This window comes from Alnus glutinosa, chromosome 2 (genome assembly GCF_958979055.1).
Source record: "Alnus glutinosa chromosome 2, dhAlnGlut1.1, whole genome shotgun sequence".
NCBI classification, from domain to species: Eukaryota; Viridiplantae; Streptophyta; class Magnoliopsida; order Fagales; family Betulaceae; genus Alnus; species Alnus glutinosa.
Window position 1 is genome coordinate 457,983 of NC_084887.1, and position 20,297 is coordinate 478,279.

General features: G+C 36.7%; 4 protein-coding genes across 7 annotated transcripts; 3 read left to right on the forward strand and 1 right to left on the reverse strand.

Moving 5' to 3' along the window:
• Positions 1-436: 436 nt before the first annotated feature.
• Positions 437-4,424, reverse strand: LOC133860894 (uncharacterized). 2 transcript variants are annotated; one of them, XM_062296551.1, is made up of 6 exons: positions 3,986-4,424; positions 3,305-3,450; positions 2,626-2,794; positions 1,659-1,757; positions 1,182-1,264; positions 437-1,098 (listed from the first exon to the last, which is right to left on the reverse strand). In XM_062296551.1, exons 1-6 carry the CDS (start codon positions 4,385-4,387, stop codon positions 966-968), a joined length of 1,032 nt encoding a protein of 343 aa, XP_062152535.1. In that variant the 5' UTR covers positions 4,388-4,424; the 3' UTR covers positions 437-965. The 2 variants fall into 2 exon arrangements, with proteins under 2 accessions (XP_062152535.1, XP_062152536.1); XM_062296552.1 differs by having other exon boundaries at positions 3,878-4,013.
• Positions 4,425-4,523: 99 nt separating this feature from the next.
• On the forward strand, positions 4,524-10,138 carry LOC133860893 (ribulose-1,5 bisphosphate carboxylase/oxygenase large subunit N-methyltransferase, chloroplastic). The gene is made up of 12 exons (XM_062296550.1): positions 4,524-4,999; positions 5,679-5,842; positions 5,959-6,042; positions 6,200-6,257; positions 6,605-6,658; positions 7,229-7,300; positions 7,389-7,469; positions 8,107-8,279; positions 8,641-8,743; positions 8,822-8,953; positions 9,047-9,169; positions 9,777-10,138. Exons 1-12 carry the CDS (start codon positions 4,634-4,636, stop codon positions 9,861-9,863), a joined length of 1,497 nt encoding a protein of 498 aa, XP_062152534.1. The 5' UTR covers positions 4,524-4,633; the 3' UTR covers positions 9,864-10,138.
• A 949-nt stretch (positions 10,139-11,087) lies between these two features.
• On the forward strand, positions 11,088-15,942 carry LOC133861254 (indole-3-glycerol phosphate synthase, chloroplastic-like). 2 transcript variants are annotated; one of them, XM_062296995.1, is made up of 10 exons: positions 11,088-11,386; positions 12,250-12,510; positions 12,623-12,799; positions 13,711-13,785; positions 13,923-13,967; positions 14,072-14,236; positions 14,699-14,777; positions 15,387-15,469; positions 15,578-15,646; positions 15,754-15,942. In XM_062296995.1, exons 1-10 carry the CDS (start codon positions 11,234-11,236, stop codon positions 15,835-15,837), a joined length of 1,191 nt encoding a protein of 396 aa, XP_062152979.1. In that variant the 5' UTR covers positions 11,088-11,233; the 3' UTR covers positions 15,838-15,942. The 2 variants fall into 2 exon arrangements, with proteins under 2 accessions (XP_062152979.1, XP_062152980.1); XM_062296996.1 differs by lacking the exon at positions 11,088-11,386 and adding an exon at positions 11,577-11,774.
• Positions 15,943-16,124: 182 nt separating this feature from the next.
• On the forward strand, positions 16,125-19,630 carry LOC133861253 (uncharacterized). 2 transcript variants are annotated; one of them, XM_062296993.1, is made up of 6 exons: positions 16,125-16,871; positions 16,973-17,257; positions 17,405-17,459; positions 18,070-18,361; positions 18,630-18,708; positions 19,133-19,630. In XM_062296993.1, the coding sequence occupies exons 1-6, from the start codon at positions 16,563-16,565 to the stop codon at positions 19,331-19,333; spliced, it is 1,221 nt and encodes a 406-aa protein (XP_062152977.1). In that variant the 5' UTR covers positions 16,125-16,562; the 3' UTR covers positions 19,334-19,630. The 2 variants fall into 2 exon arrangements, with proteins under 2 accessions (XP_062152977.1, XP_062152978.1); XM_062296994.1 differs by having other exon boundaries at positions 18,073-18,361; positions 19,133-19,628.
• The last annotated feature ends 667 nt before the right edge of the window (positions 19,631-20,297 follow it).

Below are 20,297 nucleotides of genomic sequence, written 5' to 3' on the forward strand. Positions count from 1 at the left end.
TGAGTGTTTGACTAAGTGGTACCATTCTGTGCCTCAACAACCTTTGCTTCCTCTGATGCCGTCTGGTCGCTCACAATTGTCCTTGTCTCTCTGTCTCTGATTGTCTATGTTAGTGAGAGCTGAAATGCTTAGTTGAGAGAGAGAGAGAGAGGGGAGAGCAAAAATTATATTTTACCCAGCATGTAGCTAATATATTGGAGAGCAAAAGCTTTTCGTATTAGCCAAATATAGCTAATATGAGGAGTTTATACCATTGGAGATGCTCTGACTGGTTGATACCTCGCATGGCCAAGTATAAAAAACAAGCTTGCATTATGTGCATCCAATTTTCTCAAAATTCCATCTTTAACAGTTAAAATAAAAAGCTTGAGATGAATAGAATGCAGGAGTTGACATTTATGATCAATACAGATTATCACAATGTTGAGAGTGCAAATCTATAGGGATATTTATGTTCTAATTAACTTCATTAAAGTTACAGAATTAGTCTAATTATTTAATCTAATACATCTACTAAAATGTTGTAACATCCAGAAGCCTCTAATTATGGAACATACATTCTTCTACATTGTTACAATGTCCAAAACAAAGTAACAGGGAATTATCTTGCTCATGAAACCGATCATGTATTACTTGATGCAAAATACAAAGGAAACGAGTTGAAACTATAATTTCAGGTGAATTTCACCATGAAGAGGTGGAGGGGGGAGGCGGCTGCAAGCTTAGAAGCTAACTAATTTCTGACAACCATTCTTTGTCCTTTCATAAGCATATCCAGCAGTCTGCATAAGGAAAATAACTCGTCATCTAGCAACAGGGACTGAACAGTTGAGTGCACAGGAATAATGGCATTTCAAAATTTTTGCTATCAAGTTATTTTCATCCATCTTAGGCTGCCTATTCTTCTTTCGCCATACATTGACAAAATCACCACACAGATGATATCAGCACAAAAAATGTGAATATCATTTAGGTTCGGATGTTGTGCGGCCGAGTGTAACGGGCATTGTTGATAGTGACGGCCTTAGGACAAGGTACAAAGCAGGACCTAAGAATGGCACCAGCGATAGGGGAAGAAGCCAAGAACCTTTGTCAAACCTGTTATAAGCACCTCAATGTCATGCTACGTAAACTCTCCTAAAAGAGGAATTTAAAGCTTTAAGAGTTCCCCAACACCTCACCATTTCCTGGCAGTCATATCGTTGTAAACCCAAAATGGAGCAAATGCAGATAGTAGAGTGAAATCAAGGCATGTGATATGGATCTGCAGCATAAAGTTCAAATGCTGTTTCTGAGTTTCTGAAGGGTTTCTAAGATTGTAAATATCAAAGACTAAACAACCACATGAAATTACCAATGAAGAAAAGAAAATGGAAAAAGAAAGAGAAGTTCCATTCTAAAATTTGCCTACTACATTGTACATAAATTTCATAAATTTTATCAATGGGGAAACTTCTATGATTCAAAATTTTAAGACTGCTACTGAAGGCTGAAAAGTTAATGATGATTAGTCATCACAGAAAAAGACATTGTAACTCATCTTCAACATGAGGTGCTATCCAATTATGAAAATGGCTGCATAGTGTTTGCCATCCATTTAAGTCTAACGAACTACTGAAATATCTGACATATATCCATCAATGGTTCACAACACTTACAAATTTGCTTTCTCTGAAGTACTGGAAAAATTCCTTCCAGTCATCCCAGTTAGCTAAACCTGCATAAACAAGTATACCCAGTCCTGCAGCAAGTGATATCTGATGTGTAACGGAGTTAACTTGTAATTCCATATAAAACAAAGAAACTAATGTATTGCAGTTATTCAAACTTCTGTTCTCTCTCTCTTCTTTTGGTGAATACTTCAACTGCTGTTCTCAATACAAGGGCAACACTTTATAAAGCAGGAATGATCTAGACATGCTACACAGGAATACAATATTTGTAATTACAATAAAGAATAATTTGTAACTACCACTAGACCACAAGGGCCAGAGTTAATTACCCATCTTATATTCAGAAAGAGAAAATGAAAACATGATAAAACTAAAATGACAGTATATAAGTCCAACACAATGCTTCTCTTTTAACCTGCACGAACACTCAATTGTTTTTACAGAATCAGTCAGTAAAATGGCTGATAATACTCTCCCCCCCCCACCCCCCACACACACACACACCACCCTCGGGGTGTCAACAAAAGGAAGAACAAAAGAATTTTATATTCACTGTTTTTCTTACACGCCCTTTTCCCAAAGAAAGATATAGATGTCAATATCTGCAGGTGATCTTCAATCAAATAATACAGCTATTGATAACATTTTTTTTTTTTTGATAGGTAAGAGATGATAACATATTTTGTGCACCATCTTTCTTTCTTTTTCTTTTTTTTTTTTTTTTTTTTATTATTATTATTATTTTTTTCTGTTTAAAATTTTTGGATCATCTTGTAGAATAAGGCTGTGTTTTTTATGCATCATGTGCATTGTCATGCTTCTGCTATACATCTTTAGAGTGAAGTATTAGCTAGTTACAAAATATTTCCACTCACAAGAACAGTTTATATACTGTCTTCACATATTTTATCAAGAGAAATAGTTTGGAGCTTTTGAAAGTTAAATTTCTTACCGCAGCAGTTAATTTTGATTCCAGAAAATTCAGAGGCCATCTTTTGATTTCCGTTTCTTCAACAGGAGGTGGTGGTGGTCTCCAAAGTACAAAATAGGGAAGAAGAGCATATACACCACCGAAGAATGAAAGTACTAGGAATGGCCAAACCGGAATGTTGCTTTTTGAGCTGCGGATACCGAGGAAAAAACGATCAAACTTAACCAGCACCAAAACACTAATAGTTGAGAAATTTTGAGTGTAGCTAGATGGACACGTCACAGATGCTAGCAGCATTCAGGCCACCTTAGAAGTAGCTTGCATGCGCCATCAGATGCATCATAACAAGAAACTTTCAGGGAGAAAGGACTTGACATGTTGATACTTCTATTACTCCATCTCATTGCATCACTTGGCCAATAAAAACATATGACAAAGAATGCAACCAAAGTTAATCGTTATGGCTTATGGGCCCCTCTGTTCTATGGGTCGGGAAATTTTTATCTTATAGAAGAAGGGATAATATATGGGGAGTAAGCATTAGAGGACTCCTTACACTTCCAGCAATCAAGATAGTCTCGGCCTACATGTTGGCCTATTCTAAAAGACCATAGAGTTTCCAATTACACAAGAAAAAAGTTGTGCAGGAGAAAAGATACACTAGATCATTGATTAACTAAGCTAGAGGAAATAAACATACCTTCTACCTGTTGGAAGCAGCAGCATGCTATACACCAAAGGCCACAAACCCATTATGTACCACAGAGACACAAGCACATCATTCATCCTGAAACCATCATCTCCCTTCAAATTCAGGAGTTTTTTTAAGAAATACATGTCCCTCGACTGAAAAGAGTTAAAAAGACAATATGTTAACTGTTAAGAATAGGATGAAAATGGAAACGTTACTCTTGACAACAATACATATATATACAGAAACGCGTTATTTTGAATAAGTTGGTTCAAAGATTGATAGATCCAAAATAGGGAGATTACTAATGCCAAATTTGAAATTAGCCTTTGCCCCCACCCCAAGAAAAAAAAACACCCCTTCTCTTTAAGCTCTATTTCTAAGTCTTTATCTAAGAGAAGATACGATGGAATACACTTGTTACGAATGAGTATTAGCTTTTTACACATAATTAATCAAAAAAATAATAAAATTCAGCATTTGAAAAACTGTCGTCAAAACCAAGTCCAAGACGTAAACTAGTACCATAAATCTAAAATCTAAATAAGCAATGAAGATATTTCAACAAGGCAAACAGAATACCTCACTGATTCGCAACCAGAATGCACCGGTAAAACCCATCCATCAAAAGAAGAAGAAGAAGAAGAAGAGCAGTATATTAATATGAATAAAATCATGATCCTACAGTACCGGGGTCTGGTTTGGAGCGAGATTGAAAACATAGTACATGAGCGCTCCCCACAACACCAAGAGCAAAATTGAGGTTGTCCAGTCCCCTCCCTCTCCACCATTTCCACCCCCATCAACCCCACCTTCCAAGGGATCTTTTTTTTCCACAACTGGGTCTTCTGACGTCTGACTCGTTAAGGAACAATGACAAATTTGAGTAAGACCCTTCTTCTGAAATGCTAAGATTGAGCTTCTATGATTCTGGGGTTTAAGAAAAGCTGAAAACTTTGAGGTTTCTTTGAGAAATGAGATTCTGGGTTTAAGGTTGTGGCTGTGCAGTAAAGTTTTGAGTTCTGGGTCTTTGAGAGTCAGCGATGGGAAGGTAGAGAAGTTGCAGGAGATAATGTTGGCATTAACAAACATGTTGAGGATTAGAGGATTTCAGAAAGAAAGATACCCACTCAACGGACTGGTTGAAGCCTTTAAAGTGAGATATAAACCATAAATACGACGTCGTTTATTAGACCCAAGACTAAAAAGGTAGCCAAGCGTTCTACAACTGCCACAACGACCATAATCCATCCACAACTTTAGCAGACGAGATAAGAATGTAAGATACCTCTCTCTCTCTCTCTCTCTCTCTCTCTCTCTCTCTATCCGTGCATAGCCATGGCTGAGGCTTCAACACTCTTTCACACCTCATTCATACCAAGTTTCTGTTCACTCCACAAAACCATCCCATTCTCTCACTCTCACCCAACAATCTTTCATAAGCGCACAATTCATTGCTCAGTTTTCACAAAAGACACCGCCAAAGCCGCAGTGACCCAGAATGTCCCCTGGGGTTGTGATATCGATTCCTTGGAAAACGCGTCAGCTTTGCAGAAATGGTTGTCTGAGTCAGGCCTCCCAGCCCAGAAAATGGCCATAGAAAGAGTGGAGGTGGGAGAAAGAGGACTTGTTGCTTCGAAGAATATCAGGAAGGGTGAGAAGCTGCTTTTTGTGCCTCCTCCACTGGTCATCGCTGCAGACTCGGTAAGATTTTCTTGAGAATGTTTGTGAGAAATCTGCTTAAGTGTTTCTGTAACATTATCTGGGTTGTATAAGCTTGATTTTGATGCATATTGTCGTAACTCGGAAGTCAGATGAAACAAATGCTTGCAGAATGTTTATGGTTTTGGAACATATATTCATCAACATGAGCGCATGCTACATTTGTCTGATTAGTCCAAATGTATAACTTCATACAAGGTTATGAAAAAGTTCTTAAGGCTCCAATCGACCTTTAAAAGTTGGGGTGGATAGAATTCATTGATCACCGAAAGAAAGAATCCCGAGTTTAATCCCAAAATACAATCGAAATCCACAAAAGATGACAAACAAAGACAAAACAACTCAAAAATAAATCATCCAAGTAAAACAAGACAAAAACAAAACACTAAATTGTCTTTGCCACTGCAGATTGCAGCGTTTGACTTGGCTAATTTGTTGTCCACTGTATTGATTTTTTGGACTACCAAACTGTGTAGTAAGTTTTTCAACTGTCTTTTCATGCCTTTTCGAGTCTGCACTTCTGAGTTACTGTGTTTCTATGAGACCTTATGTAATTTTTTTCTTCACTGAATAATTGATAACTCGATTTAGCTTTCATAATTTGTATGTGTACCTGCAATACTTATTCTCACCTGTGCATATGTGTCTTTGGGAATACTAGGAGTGGACCTGTGTGGAGGCTGGTGAAGTGTTAAAACAGAATTCTGTACCAGATTGGCCACTACTTGCAACTTACCTGATTAGTGAAGCAAGTTTCATGGAATCTTCAAGATGGAGGAATTATATTTCAGCCTTACCTCAGCAGCCCTATTCACTAATGTACTGGTAAGTTTTTATTCTTAATTACTGGTTCTAATGGTGGAGTCTTTAAGAGTCTTTTTCTAATATGGAAAGGGTCTACTCTCAGTTTTTTCCCCTACAGCTTCTCTGTATTATTTCAGGACACGTGAAGAACTAGATCGATATCTTGAAGCATCACAGATTAGAGAGCGGGCAATTGAGAGGGTCATGGATGTCATTGGAACGTATGATGCTTTTGCTATTTTGTCTTTCTTTACAACTTGGTTTATTATTTCTTGTGCCTTTGTTGACATATATCCTCAGTCTAGTGCTTATATTTTGCTGAATACAGGATTTTTTACTTTACTAAAAATTTGAAACTTATTCCCATTTCTTGTGTAGTTACAATGACTTAAGGCTCAGGATATTTTCCAAGTATCCTCATTTATTCCCTGAAGAGGTATTCATTTCATATTTTCTCAACTGCTATACTTTGTGTAGAATAGGATGGTGTATTTAAGTGACCTGGGTGATTACTTGTATGTGGGAAAACTTATTCCTCTTTGCACTTTAAGCTGTCTTGGTGTTCTTACAACTATTACGGTTCCTTAATTTACTCATACTTCAATTCAGGATTTGATTATAATTGTCTTTGATGCTGAGTTGGGCATAGAAGATATGAACATTCCTAACTACAAGTTGCATCTGGAACTTGTTATATGCATATTTATTGTTACAATAATCAAATGCTGTATTTGACTTTGCATCATGTACAATTTTTGACTTTGCACTATGAATGGTTTACAGGTATTCAATATTGAAACCTTCAAATGGTCATTTGGCATTCTTTTCTCACGCTTGGTAAGTAAATTTAGTTGACAATATCGTTGAATTGCTGCCTCACAGATAAGGAGTCAAACTATGATAAGGTGTTTGGACACCTGCCAAAAATGATTTTGCTGTTCATAGCAGTATAGTAAACAGATTTGTGGTGTAATATGAAGTCAAGACCAGTACGATTTCTTAAAAAAAAAAAAAAAAAAAAAAAAGTGGAATTATGTATTAAGGTCTGATCAATTTTTTTTTCTCCCATTTTCGCCCTTTCTTCTATCTCTACCAATGCCCGAACCCTTGACCTTGATTATTATGAGTACTAAACTACCAAGGCTAACAATTGACTGGTCCAAAATTCTCAAACTGAATAAGTGTTAAGGAAAAGAAGGTATATTTCAAATGTCACTGAGAAAATATTTAAATTTTTTGCAAGTTGCCTAAAAACCTTTTTAGTAAATGTCTAACATCTTTATTCTATCTTTGATAAATAAACATGGTGTAGATTGAAGCCTGATATTTGATGATCCTTATGGATTTTAAAAGGCACATGTGTTTATAAGAATGAATCACTTAGACTTCATTATTCTGAAATCACAGGTTCGGTTACCCTCAATGGATGGAAGGGTGGCCTTGGTTCCATGGGCAGATATGCTGAATCACAGTTGTGAGGTATGTTGACTAGACTCTTTATTTCATTAGAAATAAAATCTGCACAATTCAAAATCTAACTAGGTACTCCTGTTATTGACTTTTCTAGGTGGAAACATTTTTGGATTATGATAAGTCATCACAGGGAGTTGTCTTTACAACAGACCGGCCATATCAGCCAGGTGAGCAGGTAAACAAAATTTAAGTACATTATTGACAAATCATCACATAGGGAGGAGCTGCTAGGACCATAAACTTAAAATTCTAATGTATTTATAGTTTAAGTATTTTCTAGGAATACTTATATATAAGGGGAGACTTAAAAGAATATTTCCAATTATTTTGGGTTTAGATCTTTAATAACTTGGTGAAAGGCTTAGGAATTTGGGTTTTTTTTTTTTTTTTTGTGACATGATACTTTGATTGATTCTGAGACACCAAGATGAAAAAAGAAAAAAAATAAGCGAAGGGATCATGTTAGTTTTTCTTCATTGAAAATAACTGCAATATGTTACCTGCTACAAAGCCAAATGTATTCTCTCTTAGGGGACTGTGTCCACCTAGACCAACTCCAGTGTTATTTGTGATTTTCTTCATCATCTTTATAATTATAAACCATTTAGACCAACACTATTAACTGGTACTTACTCTTCACCCTTCCACCCTCCTCCCCCATAAGAATGGGATCGAGGGTGAGGTTGTGCATTCAAGACCCATTGGATCCAGGTGTAAGTTACTTATCAGAAACTTTGAGACCAATACTAGTGGGTTATATGTCATTTAAATCAGGAACATCAATACTTGATTTCTCCTACCACTTTCTGTAGGTTTTCATTTCATATGGGAAGAAGTCTAATGGAGAGCTATTGCTGTCGTATGGATTTGTGCCGAAAGAGGGTACCAACCCATGTGATTCAGTTGAGTTGTCACTGTCACTTGAGAAATATGACAGATGTTATAAGGAGAAGTTGGAGGCTCTGAGAAAGTACGAATTTTCAGCGTAAGTACCTCATAGAACAATGGAATCATCTTCATACTCTTCTCTCTCTCTCTCTCTCTCTCTCTTCTTTATTCATTGTACTATTAAATTTTTTTTATATCCATAACATTATAAATATTTTCAAATGTTGAGGTAACTATTGATAACCTTTTACTTCTTTTGATTTAGCAATCTTCTGTTACAACTGAAATTAGGTATTAGTGAGCAATCTGTTGTTCCCTCTTCTATCTGCTGTTAAATTTTGATTCCATGGGCATGATTACATAAATTGTGCTTCCTTATTCTATGTTAAGTTATTCTTCTTACTTAAATAAATAAAAGAAAAGATTATTAAGTACCATGGCATACATCTTATTGGCAGAACTCAGTGTTTTCCTATACAAATCACTGGTTGGCCAGTGGAGTTAATGGCGTATGCTTATTTAGCAGTCAGCCCTCCAAGTATGAGCAGACAGTTTGAAGAGGTTTGACAGTTTAGCCTTCTTAACTATGAATCAATTTTTTCAATATTGTATAGCCTGTTTCAAACATCTTTATTTCAGATGGCTGCTGCAGCATCAAACAAAACTACCACCAAGAAGGATTTAAGGTACCCTGAAATAGAGGAACAAGCACTGCAATTCATATTGGACAGTTGTGAATCTAGCATATCAAAATACAACAAATTCTTGCAGGTGAGGGAATATTTTTTTTAAAAAATTGACGTGGTTGCCAGAAAGTGTTATGATTCCGTATGAAAAGCAGCCCTAATACATTATCCTGATCAGGCAAGTGGATCAATGGATTTGGATGTGACATCTCCAAAGCAACTCAACCGAAGACTGTTTCTGAAACAGCTAGCAGTAGACTTGTGTACTAGCGAGCGGAGAATTCTATTCCGTGCCCAATATGTAAGCGAAAACCCCCTTTACCTTTTGTCAATTGATTTTTCTTCTTAAACTACATTTTCAACCATCGAACTTAAAAGAGTTTTGTTCAACACTCAATCACTCATGATGTGGGTTTGAAGCTACATCAAGAGTTTTCTATAAGGATGCATATCAAGTAGTCCATGGATTCTCACTTTGTTATTGCTTCTCTTATTTTGTCTGATTTTCGACCACAATGCCCCTTAATGCTTAAACCTTTCTCAAGAGAAGTTGGATTCATTAAATTATGGCATTTATGGAAGCCTCCTATGGTTGATTATATGTAGTTTGTTATAACATAAATTAAATGATTATATTAACAATTTTTTATCAGCTTAAGTTTTTGAGATAAGTGGCGGTTTAACATGGTATCGGAGCAAATGTCTTAAGTTCGAACCTTGTCTCTAAAAAGAAGAAAAAAAATAAAATAAAAATTGAAGTAACATGGTGTAGTGTGCCATTAAACAAATATCTTATCAATCCGTATTGGTTTTGTATGAGTAACTAGTATCATGCATATGCCCTACTAAATAAATATTTGGTATATCATGCATCTGAATTTTTTATTTGATTGTGGTTATATTTCCAGATATTGAGAAGGAGGCTGAGGGATATAAGGAGCGGTGAATTGAGAGCTCTGAATCTCTTTGATGGGTTGAGGAAGCTATTCAATTGAGAGCATTTCTAAATGCAGTTTCTCCTTGGGTGTTCAGATGAATATCACTAGGCCATATGAATATGAACTTTGGATCAATTCATATCTGGTGGGATTCTTATCATCTTATGTGACCTTAAGCAAGAGCTTGGGACTTCCGGCGAGCTACGGAACGGATTTTTCGCCATGTTTAAATTAATATGACGTTATCGTTATTAATATGTGGTGCTAAAAGAAAAAACCAAAAAATAAAAATAAAAATAAATAATAATTACTGAAGCCTCCTATTTAGTTAATTCTCTTATGGAAGTTCTATTTCATTTGGCACAATCAACTTCTCTGGTTTAAGTGGGTAGGTGCATACATAATGGAATATATATATATATTCTTTGATAAAAAGAAAATTAAGTGAAGCATATTCTTTGATGTTGTATTGGAAATCTTTTTTTCTTCTTTTAAAGGAAAATTAAAATAAAAAGGCAATAAAGAAACATCTGAGCTATGCCACCCCAATAAAGATCATAATACAACTTTGTCCCTTTTACATGGGGAGAAATTAATTATGTGTCCAGAAGATTCATTCCCTTTTGGCCATACAATCAGGGATTCAGGAATCAATAAATGCAATCAATCCCCATAAGAGTTTTCCAGATTTTCAATTGAGTTCAGTCCACCAATATCACATTTTAGTCACCAAACATGTGCAGCAAAGGGATTGCATTTTTTCAATGCATGATTGTGACTTTACTTGCACAAATAAGTGGTATTGCATCTAGTACTGAATTGACATGTCAATTTTTTCAATTTTCTTTTAATTTTTTTTTTTTTTTCACTTAAGAATTAATGGATACCGGCACATTACCCCAATGTAATAGGGTAAGACGCATCTAGTACAATAATGACACAGATTAGGGTATTCCACGTGGTGCAACAACAGCCAAATTATAGCTATTACACCCGATGTTACACCGGAAGTCAGTAATTAAAATATGAGTAATGTTATACATCATATTTTTATCATATTTTATTGATGCGGTACTGCCATCATCATTGGATCATATATTTTAAAAAAAAAATCTAAAGTGAATTGCCAATAATGCCAAATAAAAGTACTATAAACAGCGTTTCTCTCAAAATATTGTCTCACCTAACCAAATCAAATAAAGAGAATCAACTAATAATTAGTTAGTTAATAAAGAAAATCAACTAATAATTAGTTATTTGCCAAATATGGAAGACTGGGATGAAACACAACCAATAGCTACTCTGTAGACTCACCTATCTCTATATTTCTCCTACTATACTTAACCCACACTTTCTCTTCAAAATCAGACCGTTAGGGTTTTCAGTTTTCACCAATCTGAAATTCAATAAACAAGAAAAAAAAAATTATGGAGGGTTTGGTTTCTCTGAGAGCAACAATTCCACCTATCACTCACAGACCCAACAAATTCTCTCCCAGAAATTCAATTCCAGGAATCACAATGAATTTTCGTACAAGGAAATCGGTCCCTTTTGCTTCTTCCTCCATTAGAGCTCAACAGGTTTTGAACATTTCTCTCTTTTTTTTCGCAATCTCTGAATTCTTAGTTAATGCCTTAAAATTGTGATTTTTTAGAGTTCAATTATATTGAGACTTGTGAAGGCAACAAGTCTCGTCGTTACAACTCTATAGTTGTCGTAGCGAAAACTTTTTCGTGGCAACATTTGCAAGATCTTTACGAATATTATCGTCTTCAATACTGTTGTCCTACACAAGGCAGCACCACATCACAATTATATTGAGAAATGGAGGGTTTGGTTTCTCTGAGAGCAACGCTTCCGTCTTTCGCTCACAGACCAAACCAGTTATCTGTCAGGAGGTCCATTCCAATGGACTTGCATATGCGAAACTCGGGTCCTTTTGCTTCTTCCTCAATTAGGGCTCAACAGGTTACCAAATTTTCCAATTTAGACGCCGATATGTACTGTTTTGTGTCGATCGGTCGCTGTATTTACATTATTGTCCAATTCAGAGCTAAGTCCTTGTGGGTTTTGAAATAATTCAATGTTTACAATCACATGCATGTAGAATATAAGCTTGTTTGCATGTGGGTCTCATAGTTTTCAGTACAGTTACCTTCTTTACGGTGATGTTTTATTTATTTCTGAGTTCAAGAAAGTGAATAATTTGGAAATTGGTGCAATGTAGAGTTGTTCTCGGATTATATATGATATGCTAGCTTCCACAAGATGTGGTAAGTTAAGCAATAGAGAATTTTGTTGAGCCAGAAATTTTTTGTGATTGTTGAAGCCCATTTATGTCTTAAAATGTGTGTGTGTGTTTTTTCATGGGGATGAAATTAGCGACTAACTGCTCAGTTGGGTTAATAGCTTGGGAACTGAGTTATGTTCGAATGTTGTTTAGCTAGAGTCCGAGGATAGTTCTGCCACAGATGCACCAGTAACTGTACCTGAAGAAAATGCTCTTAAAATCAAGGAGTGGGAAGTGGGAATGTTCCAAGATGAAGTAGCTGCTAGCCAGGGTATAAGAATTAGGAGGAGACCGTCGACTGGGCCCCCTTTGCACTATGTTGGACCCTTTGAGTTCCGGCTGCAGAATGAGGGGAATACTCCCCGCAACATTTTAGAGGAAATCATTTGGCACAAGGACAAGGAAGTCTCAAAAGTAATTTCTACAACTTGGTTTGTAAAATATATGTTTTGTTTTTCCCTTTACCTTCTTCATTTTTTGGTATTTTGATGAGTTTGCTGTTGTGCTAATAGCTATCATTTTTCAGTTTAGAGAGAAAAGATCTCTCTCAGTACTGAACAAAGAACTTGAGAATGCTCCTCCTACTAGAGATTTCATTGGAGCTCTTAAAGCAGCAAATCTGCGAACAGGACTGCCTGGATTGATTGCTGAAGTGAAAAAGGCTTCTCCAAGCAGAGGAATTCTAAGAGAGGATTTTGATCCAGTGAGTCTACATCCTTCCTTTTTTTTTTTTTTCTTTTTCGGATAAGTAATTGGCCCCAGGGGAAGAGGGAGGGGAGATTCAAATTAGGGCCTCCGTTTTATAAGGCGTGGTCTCTAGCCAATTGTACTACCCCTTGGCCTTGGGGTTCAAAGAATTGCATCCTTCCTTTTTTCTTTTTTGAATTTATTTGCAGATTATATTACTACCCTATTGTTGGGCTACATTTGATATCCCTGTATGTATCTGTTACTACATTTTTTATTGATGACGTCATGTTTAGAGGAATACCAAGTCCTGATTTTCTTGTTCATACATATTCTTATCATCATTGTTTTCTTCATCGTCATCTGCTTCCACTTGTTTGAAATGATACAAGTACTGTTGAAGGCTGCAGTTGTTTTGCTAGGATTTTATCAGACATGAAATTCTTAAATGAATAGAGTTGCTTGCCTTTTTTTATTGTTAGTGAGACCCAGATCTCTAATCTTTGCAGTATTCAATTCTACTTAAAATGGTTTAGAGTTCATCTCTTGAACAAGTACTAAAAGTTCACTTCTTTATGAATTTGAATACATTATCAATTTATCAGAATTAATGAAACAGTGCTGCTTTCCCCCTTGGGGGGGGGGGGGGGGGTGTGGGCGCGGTGTGCGGCGCTTTGGGACAGCAGTTCCTTTGTAGATAAGTCCTATATGCATAAATATAAAATGGTGTTAATTCTAGGAGAGAAAGAGTTCTGTAAGACTAAGGGCCATTACTGAATTTGTGACACCAGAGAGATGGCTATACTCTTGAATTATAGAAGACCTTCAAGAACTGTACCAGTTCACCCAAAATTCGAGATTATATTTATTTATATCTTTCTTTCATTGTCACATTTTATGTAACGTTCTGAAAGTTTCTAATGATAGGTTGAAATCGCCCAAGCTTATGAGCGAGGTGGAGCGGCATGTCTCAGTGTTTTGACAGATGAAAAGTATTTCAAGGTAAACAAATCAGTTTAAACCTTTTTAGGCATTCTTATGAAATGAAAGTTGCAGGATTTAATTTATTTTAAAGTAAGTTCTCGTTACTAAAGCTGAAAAAAGGAAAACCTCATACTTGCTTTGTATTTCCAATGTAGGGAAGCTTTGAAAATCTGGAGTTAATCAGGAATGCTGGAGTAAAGGTCTGGTCCTTATATTGTGTTGTTGCTTAGTCTATAGTGACAGATACAAGCTGTTATTTAGTGATTGATATGAGTTATGCATCTAATACAAGCAAAATATGCAGTGCCCTCTATTGTGCAAAGAATTTGTTGTAGATGCATGGCAGATCTACAATGCTCGAGCAAAAGGCGCAGATGCCATTCTTTTAATTGCTGCTGTTTTGCCAGATCTTGACATCAAATACCTGAGTAAGATCTGCAAGTTGCTTGGTTTGGCAGTACTTGTTGAGGTACAGATGTTGCTCTTTTCTTGTTTGTTATACTTGCACAAATTTTCTTGTAACTAAAAATGTTTGAGGCAGTCTTCTGCTTCCAGGTGGTAGAACGTATTTATGTTTCGGGGTTAGATACTTGACTACTCTGAGACATTTGACTTAATATTGAGCTTCTATATCATATATTTATCTTCTATGACACATTAAAAGGAATGTAATCACAACTGCTTTGGCTGTTGGTTTAAATGTCATAGTCTGACGGAGTTTTGGTTTCAAAACATTTTCTTCTGTTGTAGTTATTGCTGTTGTCTTGAATGCAAGAGTTTACGGGTTGCCTTTTCTTTAGTTTTCCCATCTTCTTTTCTTCCTAGTTGTATTACAAGTTTATGTTATTGTTAGAAATGAGAAACTTAAAACTTTTTACCTGCAATTTTGATTACTGAATGTGCTATTGTTGCTTCTGCTGTTTATCCTTAGGTGCACGATGAGAGAGAAATGGATCGTGTTCTTGCAATAGATGGGATTGAGCTTATTGGCATCAACAACCGCAACCTCGGTACATTTTTTCAACTTTTACAAGCTGGCTTAACCCTTGTTTTTATTTTGATCCTCAAGCTTCGTAATATGACTGTTTGTGCACATACCATATTAAATTGTTTTCTTCCATACCTTATGGCTTCTTCTTTTTCGATAGTCAACCTATGGCTAGTAGTTTGAAGTTATAATATGAATTTTAGCTTCTCAAAACCTTGAAGGAATGTTCCTTCGAACTCGCACACTGGAAAATTCAGTTGGATCAATTGCATTCTATGATGTTTCATTGCTTCTTCCTTCTTTTCTTTAGAAACATATCACTGGGTTTGCTGCTCTTCAAATGCGCCACCAACGTATGCATCACTGTCTTATAGTGTAACGCATTTCAATTATTAAGTGCCATTGGCACACCATATCTCAGTTTTCTGCATGGGGAATTAGCTTGGGGCTCAGTTTCGAACTGCAATAACTGAAGGGATTGATATGCTATAGGTTCAGTTAATTAACTGCTACAATGATAGTCTTGATGATATACCCAAAAATGGGTTAATAGAATCAAACCTAGGTGCATAGGTCTTTAAGCTTTGGTCACAATATGTGTGACAGCAATTCTACTTCTGCCTTTCTGCAGAAACATTTGAGGTTGATATAAGTAATACAAAGAAGCTTCTTGAAGGAGAGCGTGGTCAAAGGATACGTGAAAAAGACATAATTGTAAGCCATCCATTTACCATTCATGGCAACTCACAGAAACATATAGTTTGGTATTTGTTCATATTATGTGATATCTTTCTAATTTTTTTATTTTTTGGGATTTTTCAGGTAGTTGGGGAATCTGGGTTGTTTACTCCCGATGATATAGCTTTTGTTCAAGACGCTGGTGTTAGGGCGGTAAGCTTTCAAACCAATAAACTGATCCTCAACATTTTAGAACAGTCAGTCATGGTACCCGTGTGAGCATGTAAAATTAGCTGAAAATTTGTATTGTTCTGCTGCAGGTTTTGGTTGGAGAGTCGATTGTGAAACAGAGTGACCCCGGGAAGGGAATAACTGGACTTTTTGGCAAAGATATTTCATCATGATTCATGAGTCAGAATCAGAAATGTTCTTACCCCCTTCCCCCTCCTTTTTTTGTAGTGAAGTTTATGGAGTGTAGGTCCAAAAGTGTGGTGGAATAAGTTGTAGTATCTCTCAAAAATGGCCGACACACATATATACATACATTACTAAAATCGAATTGATGATGAATTATGAATATGTAGCAAGCATGCCTAGGCTAGGAATCCCATTAATAAAATTGAATTCCTCCAAACTTTTTTTTTTTTTTTTTACTAAAATCGAATTGGTGATATATATATATATATATATAACAACGCACTCTAGCTTCGTCTTGAAAGGTTCTCTCTATCAGTACAGTAAAAAGAGTGTGTGGTTAAAAGGCAGTGTTCAGTAAAAAAGAGTGTAGTTGATGGGACGGTCTTCGTTGACTTTTTGAAAGCAAAAATAATAATAAAAAAAAAATTCAGACGCTGATGGCCAGCAATGTTCAGTATACCCTGTTCCCATCCCATCATCACAAAACTTGGGAAAAAGGAAAGGACTCAAACATGACAGTAATAGTATGCCGGCGCCATAAATGACAATGCAGTACCACACTCCGACGCGTGTCAAAATCTGACAATGCGTCCATCACTCAAAACGTCAAAAACGGAAACGACGGAACGCCATTTCAAAATAACTCTTTTCTCTCTCTCTCTCTCTCTCTCTCTCTCTCTCTGTGTGAGTGTGTTGGAGTCTGTTGTTGGACATGTCGTCGGAGAGTGTCCTAGAGTTCCGGTCTGCGGGGGACGACGCGTGGTACAGCGCGAGAGTGGGGTTGGAAGGCGAGGTATTAAGGGTGAAGTACTTGGGGTTCTCGGAGGACGACGACGAAGTGTTCAGAGCGAGCGACTTCAAGAGCAGGAGGGAGGTGGACGAATTCAAGGACCGCTTCAGAGCGGTGTCCGTACAGGTGCAGGACTCCGACTGCTCGGAGGTCGTCACGGGCGACCGGGTCTGCGCCTCCTTCTCCTTTCATGACAACGACGTCCGCTTCTACGACGCCGTCGTCGATGGGGTACTCACCCCTCACTCTCAAAAATGCCTTCTTTTATCATTGTCTTTTAAACCCACACTTTATTCAATAAGAAAAGGAGTTTGCTGGGATTGTTTTCGTAGGTGGAGCGTCGTGAACATGCTCAGAAACAGGGAGGAGAAGAAGAGTGTTCATGCGTCTTCATCCTTTCCTGGCTACATGGACCAAATGCTGAGAACTTGACCGCTACAGCTATTGAAAACATTTGTCAAGTCCAGTCAACTGCACCAATAGATCCCAAGGTGACTTCTTTTCTGGAAGTAGCCCGGGAGAGATTTATAATCAATAGGGAACCTGCTTTGATTTCTAAAGCTGGCGGTAGCTCAAACAATAAGCGGAAGCTGAGTTATTTTGACCTTCTTAAACGGGTAGGTTACTTTGTGTATGAAGCTCTTGATTTTTGTGTCTAAAGCCCAAACCAGTCTTTGGTAATCAGATAACTGGAAACAACTTCGAATTATACTGCATTTCTTGCATCTTCTTTTAGCATTGACATGATACATACTTGTTTGTAGGAAAAAGGACGTGCCAAGCGGACCCGGGCCGGGATTACAGCATGCCCATATGAAGGTTTGTCCTTACCCCATTATGGAGACTAGGAATTGACACGACACACTCGACACCAACTCAATACAAAATTAGCAAGGGTATGACCGTTTAAATCCATTTAATTAAATGGGTCGATTTAAGATTAACCTATATAATTTTATATTCATGTGTTGATATGACCGAACCTGACATGTGACATTTAGAGCTGGCCACTTTCCCGGACTCAATTCGAAATTAGTAAATTATGATTAAGGGGTCTGCCTAATTAATTAAATGGATTAGATTATAATTAATCTATGTAATCTTATATTTATGCTTCGACACAATCCAAATTCGACATACGAATACGAATTGCCACACTTAATGGGGAGTAAGCTAAACTCTACTCTCGAAAGTTATAGATCCCAAAATACCAAGCCCCCTTCATAGGGTTCTGTCCTTTGTCACTGCCTTGTGTCTCTTATATTTTTGCCCTCCTAATATTTAAGCAGGAGACTGAAATTGAGTTAAATTACAGTTTTTTCCCAATATACTCATTGTTTGTATATGAGCAAACTACCCAAGATGAATCTACCTTTGTACTCTTTGCCTTCAATCAAATGTAGTGGTTTGTGTACGTGTATGTCTGAAGCAGGGAGGATTGACAGTCATCTGGAAAGGACTATACAAGATACAGATATTGGGGGGCTAGGAAACCATTATGTGATACTGCTTGAGAATCTGGATAAAGGCTTATCTCCCTTATCGGTTGCAGAGTTCATACATAGAGAAACTTCCATATCACCTCAAGTCTATGTTTTCCCCAATTTGACTTCAGCGCCATCAACACAGGGAGCCCTTGTGTTAGATTGTGAAATGAAATTTCTAAAGCTAAGTGATTTTCTGGATAATTCCAACCACATCATCATGTCCTCAAGAGAAAGGTATGCATGCATATGCATTATTCTAGGCTTTCTAGCATCATATTAGCTGCTCTTCACTTTTATTTCTTCCTAATATTCTTTTGTATCTAATTGATACATTTAATGCTTTTGGCCATTTCGTTGATTATACAATATGCCCCATGCTTTGAATAAATCATTGTCGATCCATTGCTCTTTTTTATTTCCTTGTTACTGTACTTTTTGGTTTACTTCTATTTAGCTTTAATCACAAGAGAGTTGGTGTTCCTTACCAACTCATTATCTGCAGGCCATGGGTGATAATTGAGAAAATGTCAGGGCATAATGCCCTAAGAGCGTCAATGTGGATCCAGGCGGTTACCTCTCAGGCAAGCACTGTGTTTCAATATTTTTTTTGGCTTTTGGGCCATTGGGGTTGAATATGTTATGGGCTAAGAGATGGAGCATATTGTGAATATTTTGGTAGAGAAAGGTGATGCTGCTCTTTCAAGCACTATAGGGGGTTGCATCATGTTTATGGCATACAGCCCCATCATCAATTAATTGTATAACAGCTCCATTTTATCGTCAGAATTTAAAGTTGGTACAACGTCAACATTATAGATACACCAACTTTAAATCTTGGCTGTGAAATGGGATACTTACGTTTGAAATGGAGAGATTCTATTTCCCAATTTCGTGTCCTGTAATTTCACCCTTTTGCCTCCATGAACACTCGGGAGGTTGGAGTAAATAATTACAAGTGTTTTTTTTTTGGTTCCTTCTTAAAACTCATTAGCATTTACTCTGCAGATAAAATTACAGCAAGGGAGCATTGGAAGTAACGAGTTAAGGGTTGTCCATTCTGGAAGTGAAGAGTACGAGAGAGCTAAACTGCTTAAGGATTTATTTGAGGAATTTTTTAATCATCGAAAGGGACTTCAGAAGAGGCTAGATTTGGATGTTGGAAAGATCATGCTGTTATATCCTAATAGATGCTCTGCTTCTTGTTGATATGCTTTGGATTAGGTATCATAGATGCTCTGCTTCCTGTTCATATGCTTTGGATTAGGTATCAATGTAATTTACTCGTGCAGCTTGTTATATACTATCTGTCACACACATGTAAGTCACTTTTTGACACTATCTCAATGTATTGCCTGGCCGATGTACTTTTTCAGAAAAATCTGATGACAAACAAATGGAAATGATGTGTTGTGAATGTGTAATCCGGAAGATGAATATGAAATGGAATTGTAATGAAAATTGATGAAATGAATAAGATTGACGAAATTCGAAGGTCGTCAACCTTCAAGAAATGAGAAAGAAGATAGAATTTTATTTAATAGTAATATATCATATTACATTGGCCTTGGGGCCTTCTATATAAGGACTACAAAACAAAATTTAACCTTTTGTAACCAACTTATGATGGACCTTTTCAAGAGGGCAGAAAAGGATGCTCAGTTGGCAGCAACACTGGGCACGTATGAGACCTGTTTTTGCCAGCTTGATAAAAATGATGCTTAGGACAAGTTTCATGCCCGAGGTCACTCAGCATACTGCAGCGCCAAACAGAGCTTTCCCACCTCTTTTGAATGTGAAATCGTTGTCTGGCAATAGTTGTGATTGATGATGATGGATGAAAATATAAATTTTGACGTTGTGTATGATGGATCGATGAAAATGTACATTTGGAAGTAGATATGTAAATTGCCTATCAGGTCAATCGTGAAAAATCTAAAAAATATATTAGGGCGAGTAAAAAATAAAAATAAAAATTAATTTTTTCTTGATTTAGTAACTTGTCAATTTTTTACTAGTCGATAACTTTCTTGACGTGCCAAATTTTGACACGTCAAAAAGTTATTGCCATGTTAAAATTTTTGCCACGTCAATAAATGATATGTCAATAAATCTCCAATTTTGACACCCTGTTTCTTAACGTTGTACACACGTGAAAAATGACTTGTTACTA

Bases quoted from the DNA above. Each gene is read 5' to 3' on its own strand.
- LOC133860893 (XM_062296550.1), top strand. From the start codon at position 4,634: ATGGCTGAGGCTTCAACACTCTTTCACACCTCATTCATACCAAGTTTC. The intron at 6,043-6,199 runs GTATGATGCTTT...TTTCTTGTGTAG, and splicing joins GTCATGGATGTCATTGGAAC to TTACAATGACTTAAGGCTCA. The intron at 8,954-9,046 runs GTGAGGGAATAT...TATCCTGATCAG, and splicing joins AATACAACAAATTCTTGCAG to GCAAGTGGATCAATGGATTT.
- LOC133861254 (XM_062296995.1), top strand. From the start codon at position 11,234: ATGGAGGGTTTGGTTTCTCTGAGAGCAACAATTCCACCTATCACTCAC. The intron at 12,511-12,622 runs GTAATTTCTACA...ATCATTTTTCAG, and splicing joins AGGACAAGGAAGTCTCAAAA to TTTAGAGAGAAAAGATCTCT. The intron at 13,786-13,922 runs GTAAACAAATCA...TTTCCAATGTAG, and splicing joins CAGATGAAAAGTATTTCAAG to GGAAGCTTTGAAAATCTGGA.
- LOC133861253 (XM_062296993.1), top strand. From the start codon at position 16,563: ATGTCGTCGGAGAGTGTCCTAGAGTTCCGGTCTGCGGGGGACGACGCG. The intron at 17,258-17,404 runs GTAGGTTACTTT...ACTTGTTTGTAG, and splicing joins ATTTTGACCTTCTTAAACGG to GAAAAAGGACGTGCCAAGCG. The intron at 17,460-18,069 runs GTTTGTCCTTAC...GTATGTCTGAAG, and splicing joins TACAGCATGCCCATATGAAG to CAGGGAGGATTGACAGTCAT.
- LOC133860894 (XM_062296551.1), bottom strand. From the start codon at position 4,387: ATGTTTGTTAATGCCAACATTATCTCCTGCAACTTCTCTACCTTCCCA. The intron at 2,795-3,304 runs GTATGTTTATTT...CGGTATCCGCAG, and splicing joins CTGCTTCCAACAGGTAGAAG to CTCAAAAAGCAACATTCCGG. The intron at 1,099-1,181 runs GTGAGGTGTTGG...TGCTTATAACAG, and splicing joins GATATGACTGCCAGGAAATG to GTTTGACAAAGGTTCTTGGC.